General features: G+C 40.3%; 1 protein-coding gene across 9 annotated transcripts in view; it reads right to left on the reverse strand.

The window, feature by feature from the left end:
- The window catches only part of ANKFN1 (ankyrin repeat and fibronectin type III domain containing 1), a 128083-nt gene that overhangs the window by 7225 nt on the left and 94567 nt on the right, over positions 1–26291 (reverse strand). For 8 of the 9 annotated variants that reach the window (XM_061377315.1, XM_061377314.1, XM_061377319.1 and 5 more), the window contains 10 exons: positions 21011–21110; positions 19715–19847; positions 19028–19144; positions 15604–15819; positions 13336–13502; positions 11762–11912; positions 9836–10004; positions 6284–6450; positions 2774–2993; positions 249–1216 (listed from right to left, as the gene is read on the reverse strand). In XM_061377315.1, coding sequence (XP_061233299.1) covers positions 423–1216; positions 2774–2993; positions 6284–6450; positions 9836–10004; positions 11762–11912; positions 13336–13502; positions 15604–15819; positions 19028–19144; positions 19715–19847; positions 21011–21110 — 2234 coding nt within the window. In that variant the 3' untranslated portion in view covers positions 249–422. Of the gene's footprint in view, positions 1–248; positions 1217–2773; positions 2994–6283; positions 6451–9373; positions 10005–11761; positions 11913–13335; positions 13503–15603; positions 15820–19027; positions 19145–19714; positions 19848–21010; positions 21111–26291 lie in introns of those variants that run through there. The other variant, XM_061377320.1, reaches the window with a different exon arrangement.

The raw sequence follows: 26291 nt of genomic DNA on the forward strand, positions 1-26291 counted from the left end.
TTAGTACAAGTTTAGGACAAGGTCCTAACATGAGGACACCAAGGATGTTACAGTTTCTGCTAACTTGCAGGCAGAACCACTCATGCCTAAAATTCTGCATGCTCAGAGAGACATGGAAACCAAGAGCACTTCAAAACCTCATTACTAGATTTGCAGCCACAGATTGTTCTGTTTTGTGGTGACTGTTACAACTGTACCTGCAGAAGTGCAGATGCCAATAATAAAGGTTACATCATGACAGATGATACCTCTGTAAGACCAGAAATCTGGTGATGAAGTCAAAAGAGGAGGATTCTTTTGAGTGGCATGAGTTGTCATTTCAGGAGCTGGAGTTTTCCAAGTGGTTTTGAAAGTATGGCCCTATATGCACGATGCTCACTCTCTCATTGTGTAGCAGTGGGAAGCAATGCACAAGTCTGAGGTTAAAGTGTGCTGCTGAAGACTTCCGAGACAGCAGAACCCAGCTGGTCATCTGGACTCATTTTCTGCTGCATAGCACTGTGCACATCCCTGTGTTCTACAGACTGTGTGCTCATTGCCCAGGAGTTGCTGTCTTCATTCAGAAATGCTTTATAAGGCTCCACATGTATCTGATGGACAGTTTGCCTTGACTCCTCGTACTTGCCTTTCCCATCTTCTGGAAGGCTGGATGCATGAGGCAAGAAAGTGCTCCGAGATCCATCAATGGGAATCTTCAGCTGCTCAGTGGAGCTAGGCTCTTGAGACAAATCTGAAGGTCTCATGAGATGCTGAGTATACACCCCTTCAGACAGAGAGCCAGACTGTGTCTCACTGTACACACGCAGCCACCGATGGTGCCGGCTGAAGTAGTTGTAGTGTTGATGTTTCCCTAGCCTCTTTTTCCCTAAAAAGCTCAGTGCCTGCTTGGAACTAGAGGACTTGTCTATGCTTTTCAATGTAAGCCCTGACACTGTTAGGTTGCTCATGTCCTCTGTGCAACATTCAGCATTAGTATCAAAGGCACTACACTCTGTCAGGCCTTCTTTCAATGTTAGGCAAGGCTTCATGTCATGGACTTGGAGAACATCGGGTGCGCTGCCACCCAGGCCACTGCTGGCCTGCTGAGATATGTCCTGTGAGGAGGAGTAAATCAGGTCTAATTCTCTGGGGCTTAATGCATCACTGGAATCATAGTCACTGTCAGTTGGAAGGAATACTTCAGAGCAGCCTTCTTCATCTGAGCAGGGCTGGGAGTCTGCAAAGAGAACTGATTAAGAAGACAAGCACAGGAGAGAAATGGCTGAACTGTCATTTATGGGGTTTTTCCCCCTTAATTTAGAGTCAGATCTGCAATTCTAAACATGTATGTGTATGTTGTGTGAACTGGGATTATGTTCTGAAAGGATCTGTTTTCTTTTATCTTCTTGTTACCAAATTTCATAGAGATGGAGATTTGGGAGAGAAAAACTCTAATCCAGGTTCTGTTTTTATTAATTTGAATAATAGTTGAATAATAGTTGAATTACTCCACATTTATACCTCTGTAACTGTGAGTAAGTGCAACTGTGTGTGTGCCTAAGAGGTTCATCTGTGGCAGATGAAAAAACTACCCTTTTGTCCATCAGGTGTGTTACATGTGTTCAAATACAAAGCAGAAAACACTTAATTCAGATGTGAATTTGTTGACCACACCGTCACTAGAACCACTGCTGTCTTTTGGCTGTAGAAGGATCAATAAAATAATAAATAGTGGCATATGTGATCGAGTGAGTTGATGCTTCACTGCCCTGTGGGTTTTATATTAGATCCAAGGAAAAGAAATGTAGATTTTATACCATGCTGACTATTCACTTTGAGTGTAAATCACCCTATAGCCCAGCAATAGTGAATCAGGCCCATGCAGGACAGGATAATGCTCTAGTTAACATGGTGCCAGAGCTAAGGATTATTTTGCATTCATGGTCTGTAATACAGGGGGAAATTAGCTTAGGGAGAGATGCTGAGAAAGAGCACAATGGTGTAATGGAGTGAATCAAAGCACCATCCTCTCTGGCTTTCTTTCAATCTAATCTAATCTAATCAGAGTACATGTATTCATTTTTCTTTACTGTATAAAACTTCCAATTTGAATAAACCCCACAAATTATTATTACCAAAATGGTCATGGCAGTTGTTTAATGCAGCATCTGGTGCTTTTGTTTCTACTGTTTCATTTACTTATTGCTTAAAGACAGCTCAGCAGAATGATGGATTACGTTTTCCTCCAAAGTCCTTATTCTGTTAGCAAATTAGGTGTTACTGTTTAATTTGCTTCACCTTTATTTGCTGTCATCCATTTCTTTCACCAGTTTAGTTCTCCAGCTGTTCAGAGAAGTAGTAACAGTCAGTGAGGTGGGTACTTACTTGTTTAAGTCTGTGTTTTAAAGTGCTTGTCTGGAACACTGACAACACTGAGGTATGTGAAAACGACTTTTAAACCAGACTGTTGGCACTAAAATTTGCTCTATCTAAACAAAGCAAAGTCAGTGACAGCACTTGTCCCTTCCAACCTGTTCATTTAATAACGTGGAACAGTGAGTTGACAGAGTTGGCTGATGCTGAGCAATTATTCTGAGTAGCTAAAAACTGACTGCAAAGACTGTAGAGGGATCTCAGGATAGAGAGTGGCAAATGGCTGGTAAACTGGTTGTTAAAATACCCTGGCAGGTATGGGGAAAAGTTGACTCCTTTTATAAAAAGATAATAAAGGAACTGTTACAAGTGAAAGTGAGTTCAAGGATTTTGTTTGATGAACAAAGAAGAGTTCTCTTACCACTCACAGCTTTTCTTCTCTGGAGCCTAGGCTCAGGTGAAGGGGGAGGCGAAGGAAGACAATCTAAATGTGAAGAGGATGAACTGATTTTCTTCTGAGAGTGTTCTTCTGAAAGATCCACGAACTTCTTTATGGGTAGGCCAGCTGCTGGCTGCTTGTATCTCGCATACTGCAGTGCTTCTGTGATCCATCTCATTTCCCTCCAGATCTCATCGATTTGCTGTAGAGAAAAGAAATGGTGAAAAAGCACAGTTAGTCTGTGTGCTGATTCTACCTAAGTGTGTACTTTATAAAAGAGCCCAAGTGGATGTGTGGGTGCTGCCAACAGACAGCACCAGCATCCCCTGACAGGACACTTCAGATGTAGATGGTCTGAACTGCCTTTGGTTTGGTGCTTATTCTCCTTCACCACTGCAGAGTCTGACTCTCAAATGAGATACCTCAATTAAGAACTTGTACTTAGGAGGGTGTGGGTGTGAGAATTCAGGCCTAAACTCTGACATGGAAAGAAAATGGTCTTTTGATGGAATAAAAAATGGGATCAGTCTTGTGGCACAGTTGAAAGGTGATTTCATTCTGTACTGTCATGAAAGCAAGACTTCTTGAGCATCCTTGCAAACCCAGCATTATGTTCCAAAGCAGAGTGCTCCAACCAAAGCTAGTTTTTAACAGAAGAATATACATACATGTAAAAGAATATACATTCATAGAGGGTAGAAGCACAGCTATGAGCCAAACTGCAAGTTTCTCCCTTACCATCATTTTGGTCTTCATATATTTTAATAGTATAAATCTACAGTAAGACAGTTCTAACACATGCCTGTTGATGGCAATAAGAGACAAGTGCCTAAATCAATAGCAGGATATAGCTTAAAATATCTATGAAGAGAGAAAAGATGCTGTTTACTGTGGGTCTTGAGAGTCTTCTGATAATGGAACACTTTTACCATCTTCAAGTAATTCAACATGTTTGATGATGGAGCAGATGTTGCTGCAACCAGCAAATGACAGTAGCTGTGAGTATATTATCCTTCTGCTGCAGTACCCTTTCTAGAACTTCCCTTGCACTCCTCTTCCTACAGAAGATTTTGCATTTAAAGAAATGAGCCTTCATATTAATATTGCAGTGCTTAAGGGAAACTGCTCTGCAGTTATGCAAGCTATGCTCTGCAGGGATGGAGAATGAGAGCCCTAGGTCAGGAAATGGTTAGGCAAAAGTGAGTGGTACTTCGTGCAGTGAGTATTATCAAATAGAGAAGTAACAAAGGGACCAGAGAAGAGGAGACTGCACTCTCATATTGTACGATGAGGGCTCCAGCACATATTCGTAGCTGAAGATACTTCTTCACAAAATGCACATTCGGAGTGTGAAATTTATTGCCAAAGGATACTGTAGATGCCAGATTAGCTAGGGTAGTTCTTGATGAGCTGTATTGGAGACAGGATAACTGGAGAGATGGATCTTTGTCTTGACCTAGTATGGCCATTTTTATGTAAAGGTGAAATCCCGACTCCAATGATGTCAGTGCAAGCCTCGCCACTGAGTTAATTTGAGCTAAGAATATACACTGATAAGAATAGCAAATGGCTCAGAGATTAATTCATAATCCTACATCATTTCAAGACTTCAGTGTTGCTCCATGAAGAGAATGCCAGTTAGCAAACATCTCACCTATTTGATTTTGGAGATTTTGTATCCTCTGTCTGTGATCCTCCCTCAATTCCAAACAGGAATCACACTGCATGCAGATCAATAAGATGCAAATCCTGTTGTTTTTCTCCGTGATGCCATTCTGCAGTGTCTCCTGGGATAATGGACCAGTCATTTTAATGAACTGTGGTTCTTTTACAATTCAGGAACGTCTGAAGCGTTACAGTGCATAATTCACAGCTTAACTTCAGTCCTAGTGTCAGTGTCTGCGGGTTTCTTGCTGTGTAACATTCTGGTAAAGTCTCCAAGTACCTTATCTGCTCTTTTATTTTATTTTAATCTTTACTTTTCAGTTGCCCTCTGACTCCTTTTCAGAACTGCATTTATACAGACTCCCTCGCTCTTTACAATGTTTGGTTTGTGTAGTGACTTCAACACTGTCTTAGATCTAGGATCACACAAATGCTCTTGCGGTTTTGTGGTCACCACTGAAGATTGCGGTATGTGGTGGGCTGAGATATTTTTGCCAATAGGTGAAATACAGCTGGTTTTCATTTGAGGGGAAACCTGACAAGGCTAATACACTGTCACAATAATTCAGCACAAAACACTGAAGTTTCAGATGTTCTCCCATATTTTCCCAGCGTATATATGTGACTCAGACACTTTGGAGAAGAGGAACACATACCTGTCTATACAGTGCATGCATATTAACGTGCATATACTCATTTCTGATGTGAAGGAGAAAAATGTGCCAAAAGTCTCCTGCACAATGGAAAAAAGGTAGATTTTCTGAGTGTGAGGGTGAGAAGATGAGAAGGAAGGAGGTGTTTGAGCAGTGAAAGTACAATGGAACATTCCTCTCTGCCCTCCTGCATGCTGCCAAAAGCTCCAAAGTGAACAAGGCAAAGGAGGTCTGAATTTAGAACAAAGAGGAAGAGAAATATTATCTTCATAATTATGGATAAAAACGTATTATAAATGGGATAAATGGTTGTCTCTTCCCCTATTCCAACAGAAGCTTGCTTGAATATTAAGAGTGCAGAGCTGTTAATTTATCTGCACCTCAGTTGTAGAAAGACAGATCAACTATGTCCATAGATGCACTCTGCAAAGGAGTTGTAGTTCCAAATTGCCAAAATGGTTTGCAAAAGAACAGTCCTTGCTATGAGGCACAGTGGGGTGTACTTGGAAGAACCCTGAGTTGAGTTGGTAAAGTGCTGATCTGGGAATAGTACTGAAAATCAGTGTAAGATACAGAAAACAGCAAATTAGACAGAATGATAACATATGATTACATGAGTGATCTTTCTGCATTGGGGGACTGAAGCTGTATCACTGCAGGGTGCTGGACAGACCTCCTGATGCTTTGGAGCTGGCTTGCCATGTTCAGTGCAGAGCTGCTCTCTGCACTGTGATATTGTTGATGAAGACTGGCTCAGCAAACTAGTCTGAATTTTCATTTAATTTGTTAATTGGCAACTTCTCATGGTGAAAAACGTCCTCAGTTCACAAAGACAGAGAAAAACCATTACACAAATGAATGCCTGAGCCTGGTACTAGCTTACCTCACATTAGATGGGAGTGAGTTTTACAAGCAGGCTGACACATTTCTTTATAACAGTCTAGTATAACTGTCATTTGATTTTGCCCATAAAAATCCTTCTATAAAAGCAACAACTAAGGAAATCATGTTCTGGGTTTGAATTTCATAAAAACAGAATTGCACTTTTGATACAACTGCTCTTTTTATGATGTCTGTGAATAATTCTCCATTTAGATTTCAAGTTACAGCCCTATGCAATTTTTAAGAAAGCCACCTTAAAATCTCCTTGGAATAGGCAGAAACAGACTATTACCTGTATGTAGTCTGTAACTTGCTGGTGTCTTTGTTTAGCTGCAGCGACTTCACTGTCTGAAATTGCTTCCCTTAGGGATTGCTGGGTTTTCAGGGAGTCCAGCTCTATGACAGCAGAAAGGCGGCAATACAAGCTTATAAATTTTTCCTTGTAACAGCAAAAATGAACTGTGAAAAGACCAAGTGCAAAGGAAACATTGTTTTATTCTGGTTATGAAATATGAAATCCTTAGCTTTCAGAGCACAAGTTTTATTAGATATAATTACTAACTCTGGATGGGTTACTTTAAGCTAGAAATAAATAATACAGGCTCTAATTCTCCTCTCATTTACACTGGATTTACTCTGTAACTTCGCTGATTTTAAAAGAGTCATTTCTAATTTATATCTAAGTGAAGGGATAATCACGTCCTTAGTATGCAACTCCAGAGGCTATCTTAGCCTTGATAGCTTCAATCAGAAGGGCTGTTTCTGAGGCTTTTATAGCTCATCATTTCTTTTATCAAGAAGGCAGTGACATGACTGGAAAATGGAACTCATCTCTTGTTTTTTTTTAATTGAGTGTTTCAGACCGAAAGTATCATTTCAAAGGGTGATAACTTGCTCTTGGGCTAGCCTGGCTGAAATCAGTAACTGAAATGTAAATGACTCAGCAGTAAAAGTATCTCAGTGGTATCAGTTTGGGTGAAGCAATTAAAACTCTGTTAGGTGTTAGCACACATCATGCTCCCAACTCTCATGCAGAAGGGTAATAAGAAGGTGCAGACGTGACCTCTTGCTTTGTGTGATTTGACTTTGGAGTGGCACAGAGCTGTCTGAGCTACCTCTGAAAGAGGTAATTAGGAAGACACAACAGCTCCAGTGCCGTGGAGCTTTGCAAGTGTTAGTTTTCCTGGCCTCTTAAAGCTCCATTATAGAACCTGCAATTGCACAGGCAAGACTTAGCAGTTATCACTATGAACCTCTGCACAGACCTACTGAAATTTGCTCAGGGAGAGCTCAGAAATACTTCCCCATTCAGTGGTGCTTCAATAAATGCAAGCACAAAGCATGATGTTGTTATAGGAGTGACTGCCGGGTGGTTTCTGCTGCTACTTCTCTGGGCTGGGGCAGGGTATTTTTCAGGGTGTTTCAAGTGTAAATTGCATGTATTGTTCTTATCATAAGTATCAAGAAAGAAATCAAACCAGCATCATGTGTCTGTCTGTCCCATGCAAACAACATTATTAGAGTAACTGAGAAGACTTTTTCAACCTAAGAAATCCGCTCACAGACACATCATTAGCATAACAGTAAGGGCCTAATCTGAACATAGAAATCTCACAAAAAAGAGTGAAAGAAAGAATTCTACCTTCTGGTTTCTCAAAGATGCCGAGATATTGCAGGGATCTAGTCTGAATAGTGTGTGGTCTTACAGTATATGTGCCATATGTGGTGGACTCTTGAGTGAATTACAGCCGCGGTTTCAGCTCCAGTGCTGAAGTTTCTAGCCTTTGTGGTTTTAAGTCAGACCCTTTAATGTTACTTTAACAAATGTTGCTTCAACATAGTCTTTTGTGGTTATGCAACTATATAGCTGGTAGCCACCAGCTAATGGGGAATGGAAGCTTCTAATATTTGAGATGTGAATCACAGTCACTTTATAGAACATCAGGGATACATATATAATGTCATATAGAAATGTCATCTGTCTTTGGCTAGATGATTGCTTATATAAAAATACTCAAACATCAAATTCACTTTCTGTACTGTTTTCTGCACCATGAACTGCTAAACAGAGAGGTCTGCACTCGGAGTGCCTTTTGAGAGATTGCTCTGTTGCATGTTTATCTGCACCACATCACCCCATTCAATGTCTATTGCTTTCTCAGCCTGATGCACACTATGTCCCAGAAGTGAGAACGACTCCTGTCCCTGGCCTGTGTACCACACAATGAGAGTTAAATAGTCTGCAAAGCCTCTAGCACAGAGATTAATTTCACCAGAAATGAGTATGCTTCATGCCTTAATTTGCACATTGAGTGCAGCAGTCACCTCTCACAGGAAGAAATGATATGCTCAATACACAGTCTAATAGTGAGCTTCAGGGTTGTGTGCTGGGAAGATAAGTCTGGCTTTAAGCACTACAGCCATGGACATATGACCTAAAGCATTGAACTAACTCTTCTAGTTCAATTACATCAGTTTTCTTTTGAAGGGCTAACTTCCTGAGCTCATGTATTGTGGATCTGGAGCGCTCATAATTATGTGGCAGCTCAGCTAGCTGTCATCTGGCCTCCTACAACCAGCATAAAACCCCAGAGCTGTCATAGGCACCACTCTGTGTGCCCTGGCTGGTGTGGAATGAACACTGTTGTGTGTTCCTGTTTGTGTACTTGTGTTGCTGGATGATGGTAGGTCACAGATCTATTGTGACTGCAGAAATACAGTGTTGGTAAGATCCTCCATTAACATCTAATCATTGTTCTACTACATCAGTGATTCTAACTGCACTTAGCAATGACATACAGGAAATAGGATGGTAATGGTGTCACATAAGCACCTGAGAGAGATACCAGTGAGGACACAGTTGACACTAGAGGCATATTCTATAGTGGCTGTGTGTGTACTGACTCCATCAGTTTTAGCTTATACCTTTCTTCTCTTCCCCACGGCAGAGGGAAGAAAGATATCCAGTTTTACAGGCCAGAAGGAAACAGAGGAGACTAATGTGTAAGGCTCAGCAGTGCCCATACTTACAATATTCTTTCTAAGAAGAACTATTAAGTCTTTATGAGCTGCTTTTATGTGGAACCTTTCTTTTCTCTGTGGACCAAACAAGAAGGAATGAGAAATAGAGGACCTTGAAGCTAAAGCATCATATGCCTTCTGTGAGGCAGCTGGAAAACTCTGTTTTGGGGAATTCTTCCCCAGCCAGAAATGCTGTGGAACAAGAGGGTTGAATCTGCTGCAGCACAGGATCTGCTCCCTAAAGAAGCAGGTTCAAGTCCAGTGCTTTGGCATTTTCCATAACTGCAATGGGACTATCTTCTGCATTTTTCCAGGAATCAGAGGGAAAAATGATGACCCTTACATGGGAAACTCCACTCACCTTTCACAAAGCTGTGAGGGAGTCAGACTTTGCAGATAGTCAGACTACCTGCAATCAGAAACTGCATAAATTCTCCTCTACAGAACTAGTGATGATTCTTGTGACAATTTAGAGGGATTCTTTTTTGCACCTCCTTTCACACTCCAGCCTTGCTGTGTTGTGTGTAATTTTGTTGGTTCTGTTTTTACAGAGCACATCATCTTCCAAATAAGCTTCTAGACACATACTGGATAACTGTGGGCTTTGCTCTATGCTTTGCATTTCAATAACGATTGCTACAGTATATGCTTTAACTGCTCTGCTCCCTCTATAACTTGTACACAGTTATAGGTAGTGTTGTTGCCAAAGCCATCATGTGATTTATTGACTCTCCACTGGGACAAGGGGGAAAACAGATACAACTTTGTGATTTTATTATAAGGAGACTGGGTTAATATTTCTAGGTGAAGCAAGCTACTATACCGAGTTCAAACATCTGAAGAGGGAGGTTAAGAAATCCTGAGTGTGGGGTGTAAGGATTATTCTGTCCTGGGGCAGTGCAGACGTCGTCTGAGGCGGGGAGCAGGAGAAGAAAGGAGACATTGTGACCCAGTTCCAACACCTCCTGTGTATACAGACGGAAGTGCTTAGCCTGTAGAGGGACACGCGCGGGGGAAGAAATAGGAGAGAATTACAACATGGCACTTATATAAACAACACCCCAAATGATATAAAACATTAAAGAAAATTTGCACAACATCAAGCTCGGAATTTTTATAAAACATAAATATTTGGGGGGGGCTAAATGTGGGTTCATGTCACTACATAAAATAAAGATTTAAAGCTGCAATGTTCCACATTAAAACAACACACACAGGCACAGCCCCCCTGAAAACAACATTTATGTTTCTTATTAGGCAGAAAATGATCACATGCTATGTGCTTTTCAAGATTATGATTGCATAATTATGTGAAAACATGAAAATGGATTCAATTAAAAACCTTTAAGATTCAATTTAGGGTTGGTTAAGAGAAATATGCAGCTCTCCCTCAACACAGCACTGAAAAGGTTTAACAAGTGCTGCAGCAAGAGAAAATGGCACACACAGGAGTTGGCCGGAGGCTGCTGTAGAGCTGCTGTGTGCAGCACTGCGTTTTAGCCTGGGCATGCACCAGCATCACTGCCCATTGTTCTGTTTACCACCAAAATAATACAAATACATAAATAAATCTGTTAAATTAAAAATGGAATTAATTCACACAGGAGTTGGGTCTTGAGCCATCAAAACATCTACAACTGTTTAACTGCAAGGTCATGTTTACGTCTATCTCTCGTGTACAATAGATGAGCTTAAATGCTTGGCTGAGCTGCAGCTGAAGGAATATATTGCACATTCCTAGGTTAAAAAAAAAGATACACAAAAGCTGTAACCTCCAAGAAAATACACCCTCATAGAGACCTGTACAGAGCTCTATTGAATTAGAGTGACTGACCACAAGGCAGCACACCATCTGTCTTAATTTTGGATTTACTTGAGCCTTACTTGGCTCTTCCCAGGCTAGAAGGTGCAGCACTGATGGATTCCTTTTTAAAAGCAAAGCCTAAGCCTTTCAAAATCAAGAAATGTAGGTGCAGATTAATTTATTGTAAGGCCACATCTTTCGAGCTGCACAAACAGACCTCGAAGCGAATATAAAGATGATTTACTTCTTCTTTAAGCCCTCTTTACCCACGTAGACCAAAATAAAATGGAATTCATGTAAACAAGAAACAAACTCCTTAGCTTATTTTTTCATGGATCTTTCACATCATAGATTATCCCCCCGACTTTATTTATTCACATATGCATTTCTTGCACATAAATGTAAAGCCAGAAGCCAGATACCTCTCCTCACCCACAGCAATCTGGAGGTCTAGAACTATGTGGTTTAGGAGTGCTACGTTTGTCTATGTGTAAAAGAATAGCAAAACGCTGTGTCTTCAGCAGCCTTTTCATATGCTCTCACTGTTGCCTCCAGAAGAACAGTATTGCCCAGCTTGCCTGGAAGAATACCTGTTTTACTTTGCCAGCTGGGTAAAGGCTCTCACAACTACTAGTTTAATGCAAAAGTGCCTCTTTGCACCTGCCTGAAGTTGCACAAATGCTAACACATGCAAAAAATAGGACCTAATTGAAAATTGTCTCTTAATCTTTGTATGTTCAGATATCCAGGAAAATAATGGGTTTATTGAAGATGTTCTTCTCACCCCCTTCCCCTTAGAATAATGGAATACAGAACTTCTCTGCTTTCCTTTTCTTGCAACCATATCATTTAATCCCTGCTTGCAAGTTATACAGTTTGTAGCTTATAGTTGTGTGCTTAAGAATCAGTTTTTAAGAAGGTGATAAATACCACAGAGGAAAATACCTGATGCAGAGGTAGATTGATCTGTTTAAGGAGAGCTTTCACTGCCATCTGGAGCTCATACAAGAACAATTGAGTAGGGCAGTCTGAAGTATGATCCATACTTTCCACAGATTCTGAGCCAGAAAGTGTTTGGATCCATTCCCACTCATCTCTGTATGTTGAGTCAAGTTAAAATTAGAAATACAACAAAAGTTCAGTGCACAAGCAGGAATTCAGTGTATGTGCATTTGGGATCTGTTGATAGTTTAATCCTCATATAGCAAAACATTCTAAACTTGTGCAGCCCTGATTGTTTGTGGTTAACAGTCTGACTTTGAGACGTGTGATTTTTCTAGCACATGTACATCAAGCTGAACATTCCTTGCAACCCTGAAAATCCAACTGCCTTTAAAAGATTTCACCAAGGCTTCTCACTCCAGGATTTCTGTTTCACATACTTCATTCCTATCTACCACAACGTTTTCAAAAGCATGCATTGGAAATGACAACAGTGACAATTAGCAGGAAGTTTCATTTCTGTGGCAGACTCTCTTCCACTCACTGGAACCAAAGAACTTCCTGGTTTGCTTGACATATATCCATTTTAGACCTGATAAACATGGGAATCATCTTTCTGGATCAAACCCTTAATGCACCCTGCCCAGTATTCAGTCTTGAAAAGCAGCCAGCACCAAACATTCAAGAGAAAAAAGTACAGGAAACCCCACTAGTAGATGAGTAATAGATGTGGTACAGTTTGCTCCTAAATAAAGATCTGATCGCAAACTTCAAGAGTCAGAGGTTGGTATAAACTCTGAAGCACTTGGCTTTATATTCCTTCCAAAATGTTTGTTAATACTAACTACTACATTCTGGATATCCTTGCTGTCCATGCAGATAGCCAGCTCCTTTCCTCATGCAAAATTATCAGCTGATTGCTGAAATGATAAGGGATTAAAAAGCTCTGGAAGGAAGCCAATAAAATATGTTGCCCACTAGGCAAGGACCAGGCAGTACAAGTAAGTGCACTTGCCTAATTGAAAAGGGAAGCAATGGACAAAGGGACAAATGGCCTTCCCAGAGCACAGCAGTTCAGTGGCTGGTGGCATTTGTCTGAATATGTGTTTTGAATTGATGTATGTTTGCTGTGGATTAGAGAAACCAGGTATTGCACAAGGAAATACACAGAAAAATCACACCATCAACACCCCATGGTCAGGAGAAATCAGGAAAAAAGATGACATTGAATTCACTGGAGGCTGAATCCGGGATGCAGGCTATGATCTTCCTAGTAGATATATGGAAGATCATTACCACTGTGCGGAATTTGAGCGAGCAACATAATACTATTCCTAGAAACCAATGGGCTCATCTGGATGTGTTCTGGATAAGCCTTCAGACTGCTGGAAACACACAGGTCCACCTTAGTTCGGTGGTGATATCTGTGCTGGTACACCCCTGAGCCAGACTTTGCTGGCAGCTACCATTTTGCAATGGTAAAATTGCCTTAGAGTTTAAATTTGATCAGTTGTTTTAAACTTGAAACAAATGTTCTGTATAAATATGTCTGTATAAGTATGTATGTATTCACTTACCTGGAGACATTGCTGTTGTCTCGGATTTTAACATGACACAGGACATTAGGCAACTTCTGCAACACAAGCACTTTGATTTGATCCACAGAGCTGCAGAGTTTAAGGTAACCCAGGTACAAGCCGGGAGGGAGGCGCTGCTGACTTCGTTTGTGATAGGTGAGTATGTCCTGTTTGAAGAGAAACAGTCCTACATAAAAATGACATGTTTTTTCTACATAAGGGGAAGTCTTTGGGATAAAAAGCAACAAATGTTTTTACATCCATCTTTTTGTTTCAAGTGTTCCCAATTCACACACCATTTAAGCATGTGCTTAAGCATATAAATAATCTCTGGTAGTTTGGATGCACTTGGACAACTTAAAGTCATACACAAGTTTTCTAAGCTCTCAATGTCATGTAGGAATTGGGTCTAAAACCTAAGGTTTCAATCTTCTACAACAGCAGTATTTAAACTAGCTTAAATAGCACCCACCTCTGCACGCCTGCCTGGTCCTTTCTGCAGTGAGCTGGGTCAGGGAATTGATTCTGCTGAAAAACAACTTGGGAAAGGAGCAGCCAGAGCTGTTCCCTGGTTCACATTTGGCGTGTAGCTGCACAGATGGAGTAGAGCAGCACTGGGACAAAGCTGTCCCCTGGGGAAGGTGGGAGAGAGGGAGCTGTATAAGCCAGTACTGGCACCAAAGAAATCCCTTCAGAGTCCCAGCCTGCCTGTTCTGTGTCACCTGCTGTCAACAGGGAGATCTCACTGAGCACCGCCATTGGTGGTTTGCTAATTTTAATTAACGGCTGTGTTTTCTGCACAAATGTCTTTACCAACGAACAGAGCTTAGACAGAATTAATAATGATGGAGGATTTGCTGAAGCCAGGAGATGCTTTTAAAGCTATGTATAGCAGTCTCCCCAAACTACCCTGAAAGTGATGTCTGCTGCCATCCTGAGAAATGTGTGCTGCTGCAGCGGGTGAGGATTAAGACACCTGGCCTTATGCCTTTACTCTTGGAACCATCAAATTATCTGCCAGTGCTGTACTTGGCTCTGACCAATGCAATTAGACCCTCATTTTCACAAGCACTTCATGAACAAAATACCCATTCGATGATTAAACAAGTAAGAGAAGAAAGGGTGGGCATTAGATGGGAATGTGTAAACCACCAGGGGAACATTTTTTCCACTAGGATCATTGTGGGAATCTGACCAGGCCTGTATTTTGGGTTTCCTAATATAAAACTTCTGCTCAGATTGACATTTTTCTACACCTTTAACACGTTTTAATACATTAAATCTAACATCGATCAGGTAAGTTTTATTGTCTTTTGGAAATGTTTTAATGTTCCTAAAAGCTGGTAATGTGTATTTTGATTGCCTCGTAGTTTCCGGTGCAAAAAGCACAGTCTCTGCCCAAGAAGGTGCCTCTAATTCAAACCTAGCCACAGCAGTCATCGTCTAGTCGAGAGTGCTAAAGAAGGGACTAAGTCAGTGATTTGTCTTGTAGTGTTTTGGGTAACCATGCAAGTGAGGTTTAGAGGTTGGCTACCGACACTTTGGGAGACATAGATTGTTATTACCTACAGAAAACATGTATTAGTATTTAACATTACCGTTTAACATGAGTTTGCCAGTAACCCTGATTCTTGAAGGGCTGAAAGCTCATGGCTCTCAATGATGTTAACTGAACTAACTGTGCAAAGTGACTTCTAACATCAATCCTTACCTTTTGTTTTCCTAATTGTGAAGTGTAGGGGCATGTTACACAGAAATTAAAGGAGGGCTATGGTCAGTAAAGAATTCTTTAGCAACTATACCAGGCTCCAAGGAACTCTGAACCTCACAGAACAAGTTTATTAAGTAGAACAGTAAGGTTTTAAACCCAGATTTAGTGTCCAAGGTTGGATGGAAAAATCTTATGGAGTGTAGAAATTGTAAGTGTCTGTATAGGTGCTTAAAACCATCCCAGAGAATTTTAAAGGTTTTTATATCCCTTGCTATGAATTCTATAGCATGGTTTCCCGAAACTGATAGAAACTACTATTCTACGTTAGGACTTTGAAGTAATTTCTTTAGAATGTCATGGATATTTTACATATTAAGGATCTGATCCCAGACCCACTGGAAGTAATATAAGTCTTTGCTTTCAATGGGAGCCTTGCCATTAATTTTATTGGGCACTGGATTAAGGCCTAAAATTCTACAAGACTCTTCCAAAAGTCAGGGCTCTGGCGCAGGCTTTACAAAAGCCAATAACATGCAGTAAGAGAAGCAAAGCACTACCTGGATTGTTATAAGCAAGATGTCTAATGCTGTTGGCTCCTCTGGAGTTGAGAGGGATTTCCTCTGGCTTTGTAGTTTGGATACCTGCATCCATTTGCCATTGAAAAATGAATAAAGACTCTCCACTTCTCTTATAGTCACTATCAGCATATTGCCATGTCGATCCTTGATTGGCTCATAAAAAACTCTGCCTAGGTTGTGAGTTCCCAGCAAGTTCTAGAAAACAAGCACATTATAAACCAAATTTATTTGTCACATAGCAGGAGAGTGGTATACGTTGAAAGGTAACGTTGTGCTCACTGACATCAGTCCTGGTGACTTCAGTAACACCGAGACACACGATCTTTCTCAAGCACTTGCCCTATATCGTATCATTTAGTGGCAAAAGGAGCAGTTTTTCCCTAGGTCGTGCTTGTGGATCCTCCGACGCATTTGATTCAGCCGTGTTTAGTCTAACATTTAATGGAGAACAGAAAGACCATTATGACCCAGCGCCTTTGTAAAAGGAAACACTGCAAAGTAATTCACTTACTTAGACAGAACTTCCTATTTTTCCTCTGTCTTTTAAAGATCAAGGGTGCACTTTCTAAAAGCACTTAGTGCTGGTCTAGTGGAGACTCCTTTGGTATCAATGAGGCCCTTCTGATTTGAACTTACTGAAGAGCTAGGTGCTTATCTTCACCTCCCCATAACCAAGTGTCAGCGATGATACAAAATTCTTTGTCTATCCCCAAATTATTCATAATGGACACTTCCAAGTTTTTTCTAACTGTAATCTCCATTTTCTGGTCTCTGTTTTAAAATTATTCAGATTATTTTCAGCAACAGAAGCGAGAGGCCCTCATATCTGTGTTGAATGTAAATAATTTGGAGCTAAACTGTGGAGTGTGTTTCTGAAGGAACACAGAAGAATTTGAAGAGATGTGGACCCTTTTCCTTTTACTTCAGATACCAAGAATGTGCTAGACAAAACCAGCAGCAAATAACAAACTCCCAGGGCAAAGCTCTCCAGGAAAATATGTGAGGATTAAAGAAAAGTAATTTTAAAAGGCTCCACATAAAATACATATTTTGGTCAAAATCCCTTTCCTCACACAGTAAGGCATCTGCTTATAGGTGCAAACACACTCAATCCAGTGACCAGCCACTGAAGAGATTCCCAGATGTCTTAAAGAAAAATGCCTGACATTTAAAATATGCTCGTTACTTTGTGAGTTTTCAAGAGATCTACAGTAAGATGGGTAGGTAGGGGGGTAGTTTGAAATGAGAACTTGAATTCACAATGTAGCACATTGTATGTTTAGGGAAGTGCTGTACATTAACTTAATGACATTGTAAATGGATAGATTATCCTGAAATTATTCATCTGTACTTAGCAGGCAATATTTACTTATAAACTGTATTATTAAATTGCTTATAAACTCTAGGTAGTCAGCACAGTGACTGCCCATTACGTAGTGAACATAACTTAGTTATTTTAGCTTTATGCATCCCTCCCCAGGGCGTACTGTTGATGTCTATATGACACCTCGCCTCTTCTTTTTAACTGTTCTGCCCTTTGAGGTAACTGATTAACACTGGGTGTCTTGAGTATACATTTTGTTTTAATTCATGTGCCCACAGGTGGGACAGACCATGCAGGTAGATGTTGGCCATCCAGCTGTCAGATGAATCACTGCAACATATGAATGTGCCTAGGTGAAAACAAACAGTTCTTTACTGTTGCTGACTGCATATTCTGAATGGCGTTGCAGCATAGAGAATGGAGGTACTTACTAATAAGAATATGTGACTAATTCATATACTGAAAATTCATATACTCTGCTCAGCCTGGCACCCCACCACTTGTGTTTTGTTTGCTTTAGTTGTCTAGTAGTAACAACAGGCAAAATTACTGTCCCTGTTGTCTCTGAATCTGCTGATCTAGTCCCTTAGCAGCTGTGTTGTCACTGATCTTTTCCATTCTGTCCTGAATTCCTGCAGAGCCAGTCTATTAACTGCCTCAGTAAAATGTATTCAACCATATAAACTTTACTGAGATCTTTCCATTGGCGGATCCCATTAGGCCACACACCGTTAGAGGCTGGCAGGCCGGTGACAATCCCTGTGCTCATCAGGGGACAAAGCTAGCAGAACAAACGTTAAGGACGATAAATTTGCCAGAGTCAGCAGAGCAGTATACCACATGGACACATTTGCTGTGTCTCTGTGCTTCGAGTGCTGCTCTTAACATCTCTGGTAGCAAATAATAAAACAATGTACCAGAAACCTTGGTTATCTCCAAGTGCATCCTAGCAATGCTCAGTTAAAGGCAATCAGCACAGGGGGAATGAAGCTGAGCTAACCAAAGGAGCTTGTGCTACCTAAGCTGAGCTAACCGCACCAGAGGGAACATTCAGCAGATATAGTTAAAACTTTCTCTAGTGACAGCTCAAAAGGACTGACAAGCAGCTGCTGCTTAACACAGGTGGTCCTCCAATAAAGGTACAGCAGACTGGCATTCCAGATATTTCGGGATACTTTGGGGAAATCAGTCCAGACAGGTGGTTGCCCATGAAGGCTACTCTCCTGTACAGCAGGCTTTGCCAAAAGATGTAAAACAAACCCCACATGGATATTCTTAATAATGGCCACAAAGTATCTGGGTTTCATAGTGCTGTAAAACCAGCTTATTGCATCAGCTGGCAATAACGAGGGATGGTTGTGTGGCTAATACATGAGCCAAGCAATATCAAGGTCTTCATTAGTTCCATGACTGTACCATAGATTTTTCTGGGAAGCTTTGGTGACTTCATTCAAACAAAAGGTAGGAGAAAGCAGGCCCTGGATATACTTTTCCTATGAGATTTATGCACGCATCTTTTTGAAAATGGATCTTCCCACAAAAATAAAACTCTCATGAGATTTCAGCTTGTCATGAAACCCATTCTTCAAAAGCCTTATAATACATGTTGAAATGTTCTGCTGGAGAGAGTGTCATTATTATTTGCATATGGAATAGTGGACTGAGACACAGAAGGACGAAGTGACCTGTTCAGTACCACTCAGTTTGTAGCACAGATTGGAACAGAACCATCCTGAGGGTCAGTGCTGTGCCTCGACAATGTGATATAAATAGTCCACACAGTGCTGCTGCCCTGTGCTGAGGGGTCAGCACAGGACCTGTGCACCACTGAATCTCTCTAATCTCTGTTTTTAAGGGTTAAACAGGTCTCTGCTGGTTCTCTGCACAAAGGTACATTTCACCTTAAATAACTTGGCAGCTCAGTTAGGAACTCAATGGAAGACTGAATTTTACTTCCCTGCTGACAACACACAACAGCATAGCCATCCTGTTGGTCAAACGGTGAAGTTCTGCCCCAGAAGCTGTACTTGAGCAGTTTGTAAGGCATGGGTGAACCAAGAAATATGCAAAGCAACCAACCTGTAGCTGTGCTGCTGCTGAAAGCATCTTTTGCCTGGCTTGAAGTGCTGTTGATGAGGACACGGATATAGACATGTTCTGCCTTAGCCATCTGATATCATCCCACATGCAAGACAACTGCAAAAATATATCCAGTTCAATGAGGTTTTGTTCTCAGCATTTTACAAAAGCAGAAATGAAACTAAAAGCGTTTTGGACTTGGAAAAACCAGTAGGTATTGCTCATTTTGAGTGTCTGCGGGTGGCAGTGACTTGCCTAGATAAACATGAAACAGACTGAATCAGACACAGAAGTTGTTCTGTAACCGTCATGCACCTCTTTCAGTTGCTTTTTGGACTAATGTGTAAAACTGATTTACTGGTTTTTGCCCTATAAGAAATAGTGTGAAGATATTTTGAATGATAGCATAGCCATAATACCAACTTTAAATTTTCTAGTTATTTCTTTATGCTTTTCCTCTAAATGTCCATAAACCCTTTATGTACCCAAGTAGCCATCACTTGTGTAGGCTCCTACATATAAGAGTTAATTGTGCCACTGCCAGTGACCCACTCAGAATTTAACCCATATAAATGGCTTGTTAGCTTTTTAATGACATCATTTCATATATTAGAATGATGAGCTAAGGCCTGTGCATTACTAGCAACAAACTGGTAGAAGCAATACATGAAATTAGGCTCCTGTTACCTTTGTGAACCACAGGAAATCCTGCATAACTGAGCTACTGTGGGAGTCATCAATTTCCACAATTGGGATTTGATCTTCATTGGTTACTAATAAATTGTCTTTGTAAAAAAATATAACAGCTAAGTAGAGTCCCCTGAAGAAAGAAGGAAACAATTATTATCAAACACCTTTCATGTCTATTCACATCCATGGCAAATTTCAGTCAAAGAATCATAGATGTTAAGTTCCGAGGAGACAAATCCAATCATCTGGTCTTAACTTCTGTGCTATGTAGATCATGCAACTTCAGCCAGTGAATTCTGAAACCCATTTGGGGAGCTTATCACATTAGATGATGTGAGACTACAGGAATCTAAGAAATTAGGAATCTGTGCAAGCCACTGACATCAGCTTCAGTAAGGATTTTGCCAGCGTAAACAGTACACAATAGAGGCTTTATGCCCTTTAGAAATCAGAAATTTTACTTAAACTTTTTATCATTAATGGGCTTAGTTCTGCCCTCCTTTGCTTCACAGTAAATCTAAAGTAACTCAATTGAAATCAGGTGGGTTATTATGGATTTACATTAGTGTAATTGAGTGTAATTTGGCCAGCATATCTCAAAACTGTTTATAGAGATCATTCCTTTCAATATTTACCCTTGCAATTAGTTACATACGTTAAGTAGCTGCCTTAGGGAATTTAAAGGCTCTGGAGAGCTCTTCTGAAAGAATCAAACTCTTATCAAAATACAAAGAAGAAAAAGCAGCTGAACACTCCTGGCAATGAAAAAAGAAATAATCCAGCATAAGCAGCTTCCGTGTGCTAAACCAAATCATCACGGCTGAGGGTTGCTTGGGTCACACTGGGTTGCAAACCTAGCTAAAGATGTTGGAGGATTCTAGATGTGTTGCTTGTTGCCAGTGGACTATGAAAACATGTTACCTGAGCTCTGCATTTTGTCTTATGAATTAAATAGATACCATAGTTTCATTCCTGAGCAGCAGCAGCAGGGGCCGTGCTTCCAAAATACCTCAGAAACTGCACTTGTGTTTGAGCAGAATATTTCACTCTGTTGCAATTCAAATCCATTTCCAACAGTAACAATGAAAAGATTCGGTTGATTTCAGTAGGAACTGGAGGATATTTTCCTATGAGCTACACCAGTCTTACATGTTCTTATCAGGTTCATTCTGATCAATTGCTGTTTCACTGCCAGTGGAATATTCACATGTATTTCTAAGGTGCTTTTCGCTATAAGAGCAACAACTGCTTGCTAAAACTTGACATGTTTGGGAGATAAAATGAATGACAAACCGTTTCAGAGTCTTCACAAACTTGTTTGATGAATGGAAAAGGTGCTTCAGGCTTCTGGAAACCGATTGCTTGCGACCAGCATTCTGTAGTTTAGAGCTTTCTAAAATGGAAAATAAAAAGCAAAACAAACCCAGCACTTTAGGTCCAGTTAGTGTCTCATAAAGAGCCTTTGTCTGTTGAACCACAACACTGAATTTCAGTCAGGGCCCACTGTATTCCCTCAAAAAGACAACATTTAGAAACATGCTCAAATACAGCCTTTTGCTTATCTTTTCAGTATCTCAGTGATATGTAACAATAAATATGTTTCTTACTTGAAGCAAACTTGGACTTGGTAAAACCATAGCTTGAACCAGAGCTGCATACTGTTAATGTTCAGAATGAATTCTGCAAGTGGTCTCAAAAACCCAGGAAGATATTCGAACCATCAGTCAGCATTTTAGGGTGTTGTAATTCCTTAGTTTCTGTCCATACATAACTTAAGCTTCTAAGAACTGCATAACTGGCAGTCACTCATACTACATCATCACAGTGACCTGAGTGAGAGCTTCAAGGAAAACTAGATAGACCCTCATCTTTCTCTATATCACATTAAATGCATGTGCTGTTGCCTGAATATTTTCCCCCCCATCACAACAGCTTCCACTCACCTGTATTGTTTCAGAGCTTTCACAGTCACATTTGCTCCCTAGTCATCTGGTATCCAAGGAAGAGGTTTTTAACTCATTTGCTGAGACCCTCTCTGTGCCTGCAAGGATCTCTGGGCCAGCTCTCTCAACATAAGAATTTTATAAAGTCAAATCTTTTGCCTAATATTGTAAAAAAAGTGGTTAAGTTTTTATACATGTGTTATTTTTCATTTTGATGAGTTGAACTTAATGTCTTTTGTTCTCTCACGCATGGTCTGAGTTTCCTTGTAAGCCAAGGAAAAATCTCCCAGTGGGAAGTGGAACTCCCAAGCTGTGGAGCAGCCGTGTCCACCTGTGTATCTGTGCACAGATTCTGGAGGGTATGCCAATAGATGGCAGTCAGGAACATGCAGGATTGTGTACTGCAAAATGTATTGTCAGTTGTTGTCCAGTTACGGCATTTAAAAGGAATGGGTGCTTACAACTGTTTGGGATTCTTTTGCATTGTCTTGCAATGTCCCTCCTACCTAATGCTGTTGTAAGAAAAACAGAGGAAACATTTGATTTAAAATAAGAATTAATTCTTCAAATATTTACTGTAATCTGAAAAGAAAGACAAAAAGAAAAATGAAACCATTTTCCGGGCTCTGACTTGATTTGGAGGATACCGATCCAGCCTGAAGTGTGAAACTGTTGAGGGACACCCTTCTCCAGTGGGGAAAAAATCCGTCTCATGAAGAACCATTTGCTGAAAGCTGCTGATCAGTCTGCTTAGGTGCTTTCAGAGTAACGTATTTCCCACTTATCTTCAGTGCAGAGTAAGAGGTGTCTGTCTGTGTCTCCCAAGTGAGTTCTAAGTTTGAACATTTAAAGAACATCTAAATGTGCTATTGTCAAAACCCCATCTGTGGAAGTGCTCAACATATTTTAAATGATGCATAAATTTGCACTGTAATTTGCACATTGAAAACCACGGAAAGAAGACACATTGTTAGCAATAATTACCACTTTGATGAACAGTACGTACAAAGAGAACAAGGTTCTATTGGGGGTGAAATCATGCACGATGTATGAGACTTATTAGATCATCAAATCCATTGTGTTTCCAGTGCAAACTTGTTCTCCGTGGCATATTCTCCACTGCACTGTTCAGTTTAGGTTTAACAGACTCATCCACAGCCATGACTGCTCCTTTGATGCAACTGATCTTTGCTTTCTTCTCCTTTAAAAACAATCCATTTGTTTTTCTATCCATATCTCCTGAGATAATTTCTATTTTACTGTGACCTTTTTTCGGTATATCACAGTAATGGAAACCAAATGGTACGTGAGACCTCCTGTCTTGCTGCTTCCTTCTTCCAAGGTTAAGACCAATTTAGGAATATAAATTTCATTCTCATTATGCAATTTTTATTTTCTTCTCTATTGCCTCCATCTCTATGGAGGGAATGGAGGAGGAAATTGCTGAAGGCAAAGCAACATAATTCTGTGTAAAGCACCCAGAGAGTGCAGCATTAAAATAAGAGGGCACATTACAAGTGAAATATACATTATTGGGCTGTTCAGTGGTTTGGGTTCAGGCCACAGCTTTGCAGAAGCCAACAGCAAAAGAAATAGTGTAAAACTAGATGGAGACTGTAAACTCCTATGTTGCTATTTGCTCGTTTTACAGTATAGTCTGTCTAGAAGCCAAAAACCATGGAGCTGAGATTAGAAGATAATTTGGATCTACAGGAAATAGAACTTTGTCTGTTATTTAATTAACTAATAAATAACATAGAGTAACCTTTATAGAAATGCACCAGGAACAACATTAATAAATGATACAGCGATAGAGCTGTGAGCTCTTTTAATAGATGCTCAGGAGTGAACAGATAGTGGCTGAGATTGGAGAATTTCCAGTGACTAGATTTAGATCAGAAGCATTCAAAGCCGGAGTGAAACAGGCAATTAACTACAGCATTAGCAGGTTTTCTCTTTCAGGTAGAAAATAGAAATGCTTCTTTGCAGTTCACTTCAATACAGGAGATACTTAAAAGAACATAAGTCAGCTGTGGAAGAGTAAGAACGACGTTGCATGCTCAGGCTGCCAGCATGCATCTGGGATCTCTGCTCTAGAGGAATGTCTGTTATGCTGTGCCATTTCTCTGAGGAGGAAGATCATCTGGAATTCTTTGTCCTATCACTAGACAAGCGGGTGCCTCTCCTCAAGTGGGGCAGATGTGAAGTGTATGGAAATGGAATTACCTCAGTGCAAAATCATCTGAGATCTCAGCCCCACAAATCAGAGGGCATGTGGAACAGCTAAATATCATTTAGGATGACCCTGAATGAGGAAGTAAATTAGCACAAGATGAGCTAGATCCCACTGAAATCCTAGTGGAGGGCATAAAATGGGGTTTAGAGTTTTCACTAATTGTGTAACCTTATGAAAATACATCCAATAGCTGGAAACTTCCAGATGAATTCAAACTCAATTTAACGCTGCTCATTTTTAGCAGTGCAGACAAATGACTCTGGGGTAATACGTATGGAGACGTAATTCCACACAGAAGTTAAAGGCGTAAGTAGTGGCCAGACAACTAAATAGCTCGAGACCATGATAGATTCTGTTTTACCTCACAGCAAGGTGAGATGTCTTTCACAAGACAATTCTGTATGTCATGAAGCATGACAGTTGTATCATTGGGAGGTATATTTTGGATTACAAAGTCAAGCACAAGAGCTGAAATTGTACCTTTTTTAATTCTCTACCTGAACTTCCCAGTCTATGGCTTGGTTCTCAAGCCTGGTTTTGTCTTTTCTCACAAATATTTGTAATCTAAACTCTTTAAATACCTGGTGAAATCAAAGAGCCTTCTCTTTGTTAAATGCAATAAAACTATGAGCCCTGCTTGTGAACCAAATTATGATTAGAACATTTTTATTTCACCTCTGACTTGTCTAGTAAAATACATTTCAACCAAATTTCAGAAGGAAAATATCTGGTAAGCATTTTACTGAAGAGTTGGGTTCCTTTCTTAATGAAGCATCACACAATTGCTTAATCCACTCAGAATTGTTTAGGAAGAATGGTCTACAAGAAAATAATACTTAAAAAATACATTTGAAGTGTTGCCAGGACATACAATTGTAGTAACTCAGTTATGATAGTCTGTAGCATGGTATTATGAAGACAAATGGATGACTGTTGTTTGTAATCATCAGGGTTTTCCAGAAGATTAAACATATGAAAGCAAAGCTTCCTAAGTAATTCCCTAGGAGATTTCATCATATCACAGAGCAGGTTCAAAAGCAACAGCTGATCTAATTCCAAAAGCTCTTAAACTCACTGTACATTCCAATGTATTCTTCCTGCCATTTTTGTAAGCTTGTTTTCTCTAGCGGCTGCAATGCAAAGCAGAGGGCAAAAGGCAGGCTGCAGTGTGAAGCCTGAATGAGCAGACTTGGGCAAGGGATCTGCCTGGAATCTGGGCAATTCACCCCTCCCAGATCACACTGGAGCTCTAGCACACAGCCTGGCTTCTCCAGCTCCTCTGTGTTCTGAGGCTTTTGCCTATGTTATCCAAGTAACGTCAGATCATTTACCCTCATTTTTTATCACAATCCCTTGCATTCACCCTCCACTCTCCTTCAACCAGCCTGAACACCATAAGCGTGATACCTTGCAGAGTAATCACTTAGTGAAAAACCAAGGTGCCAGGACACCACGTTTGAGTCCTATCTCTGTCTTCACCTAGCTTTTATTCATGCAGAGCTGAATTCAGCAGATCAGTGGCTGTAAGCAAATTTAAGGATACCCTACAAACAATGTCCAGCTATTTACATCTCTAAAACAACTGAAGAAATCAGAAATTAGAATATTAATGTCTAATCAAAGAAGAGAGAGGTAAAGAGGAGAATAGTAAGGAATAGACAAATGCCTGGGCAGGTTCTCAGCTTGTGTATCACAGCATATCCGTGCTGACTGCTATCCCTGTCAGTTGAATCATGCTAATTCACATTAATGAAGAATGCATCTCAGGCCTGTCTATTATATGGAGTGAAAGCCATTATTTGGGTTTGTCAGACATATACAGTAGCTTATCTGAGATCCTTGATTAAACTCCTCATATTTCACTGAGATTCACCAGAATCAAATTTCAGAGTCAAAGTGGTGTCATAATTCTTAATTTTCTGCACGCTCTTTGTCTTGATTCTTTACCAAATTACTGAAATACAGGGGATTTGCATCAGTCATATATTTAAGGCAAGTTCCAAAGGCCCTTCTATTATGTTACAATCTGATTTATCCAAAATATACTACTGTGCAATGCTAGCATTACAAGCAATTATGAGATTTTTACTTGGTTGGAGGCAAGGGCGTTGCTCAGGCTGACTCCCCAGTGTAGCACTGCCACATGCAAGCTCCCACATCCTCCTTCAGACATGCAAGAAAACGTTCTGAGCGAAACAGATTTTCTATACTGTTGTTATTTATTATTTAAGGAAAGGGAGTTAGGAAATCAACAACAGAGTTGTCTGTGCTTTGCTTTGAGACTGGGGTTGATTTCTGGAGCAGTGGGATTTTATCAGAACCAGGCACTGGTGTCAGATTCTCAAAAGAAAGGCTTTTCTGCATGTTGTTTGTAACTGCTGCTGTTCTGCTGTGT

The sequence above is a fragment of the Neopsephotus bourkii genome, unplaced genomic scaffold (assembly GCF_033783945.1).
Source record: "Neopsephotus bourkii isolate Nb327-2 ecotype Australia unplaced genomic scaffold, CSIRO-AGI_Nbou_v1 NB_1749, whole genome shotgun sequence".
Classification (NCBI taxonomy): Eukaryota; Metazoa; Chordata; class Aves; order Psittaciformes; family Psittacidae; genus Neopsephotus; species Neopsephotus bourkii.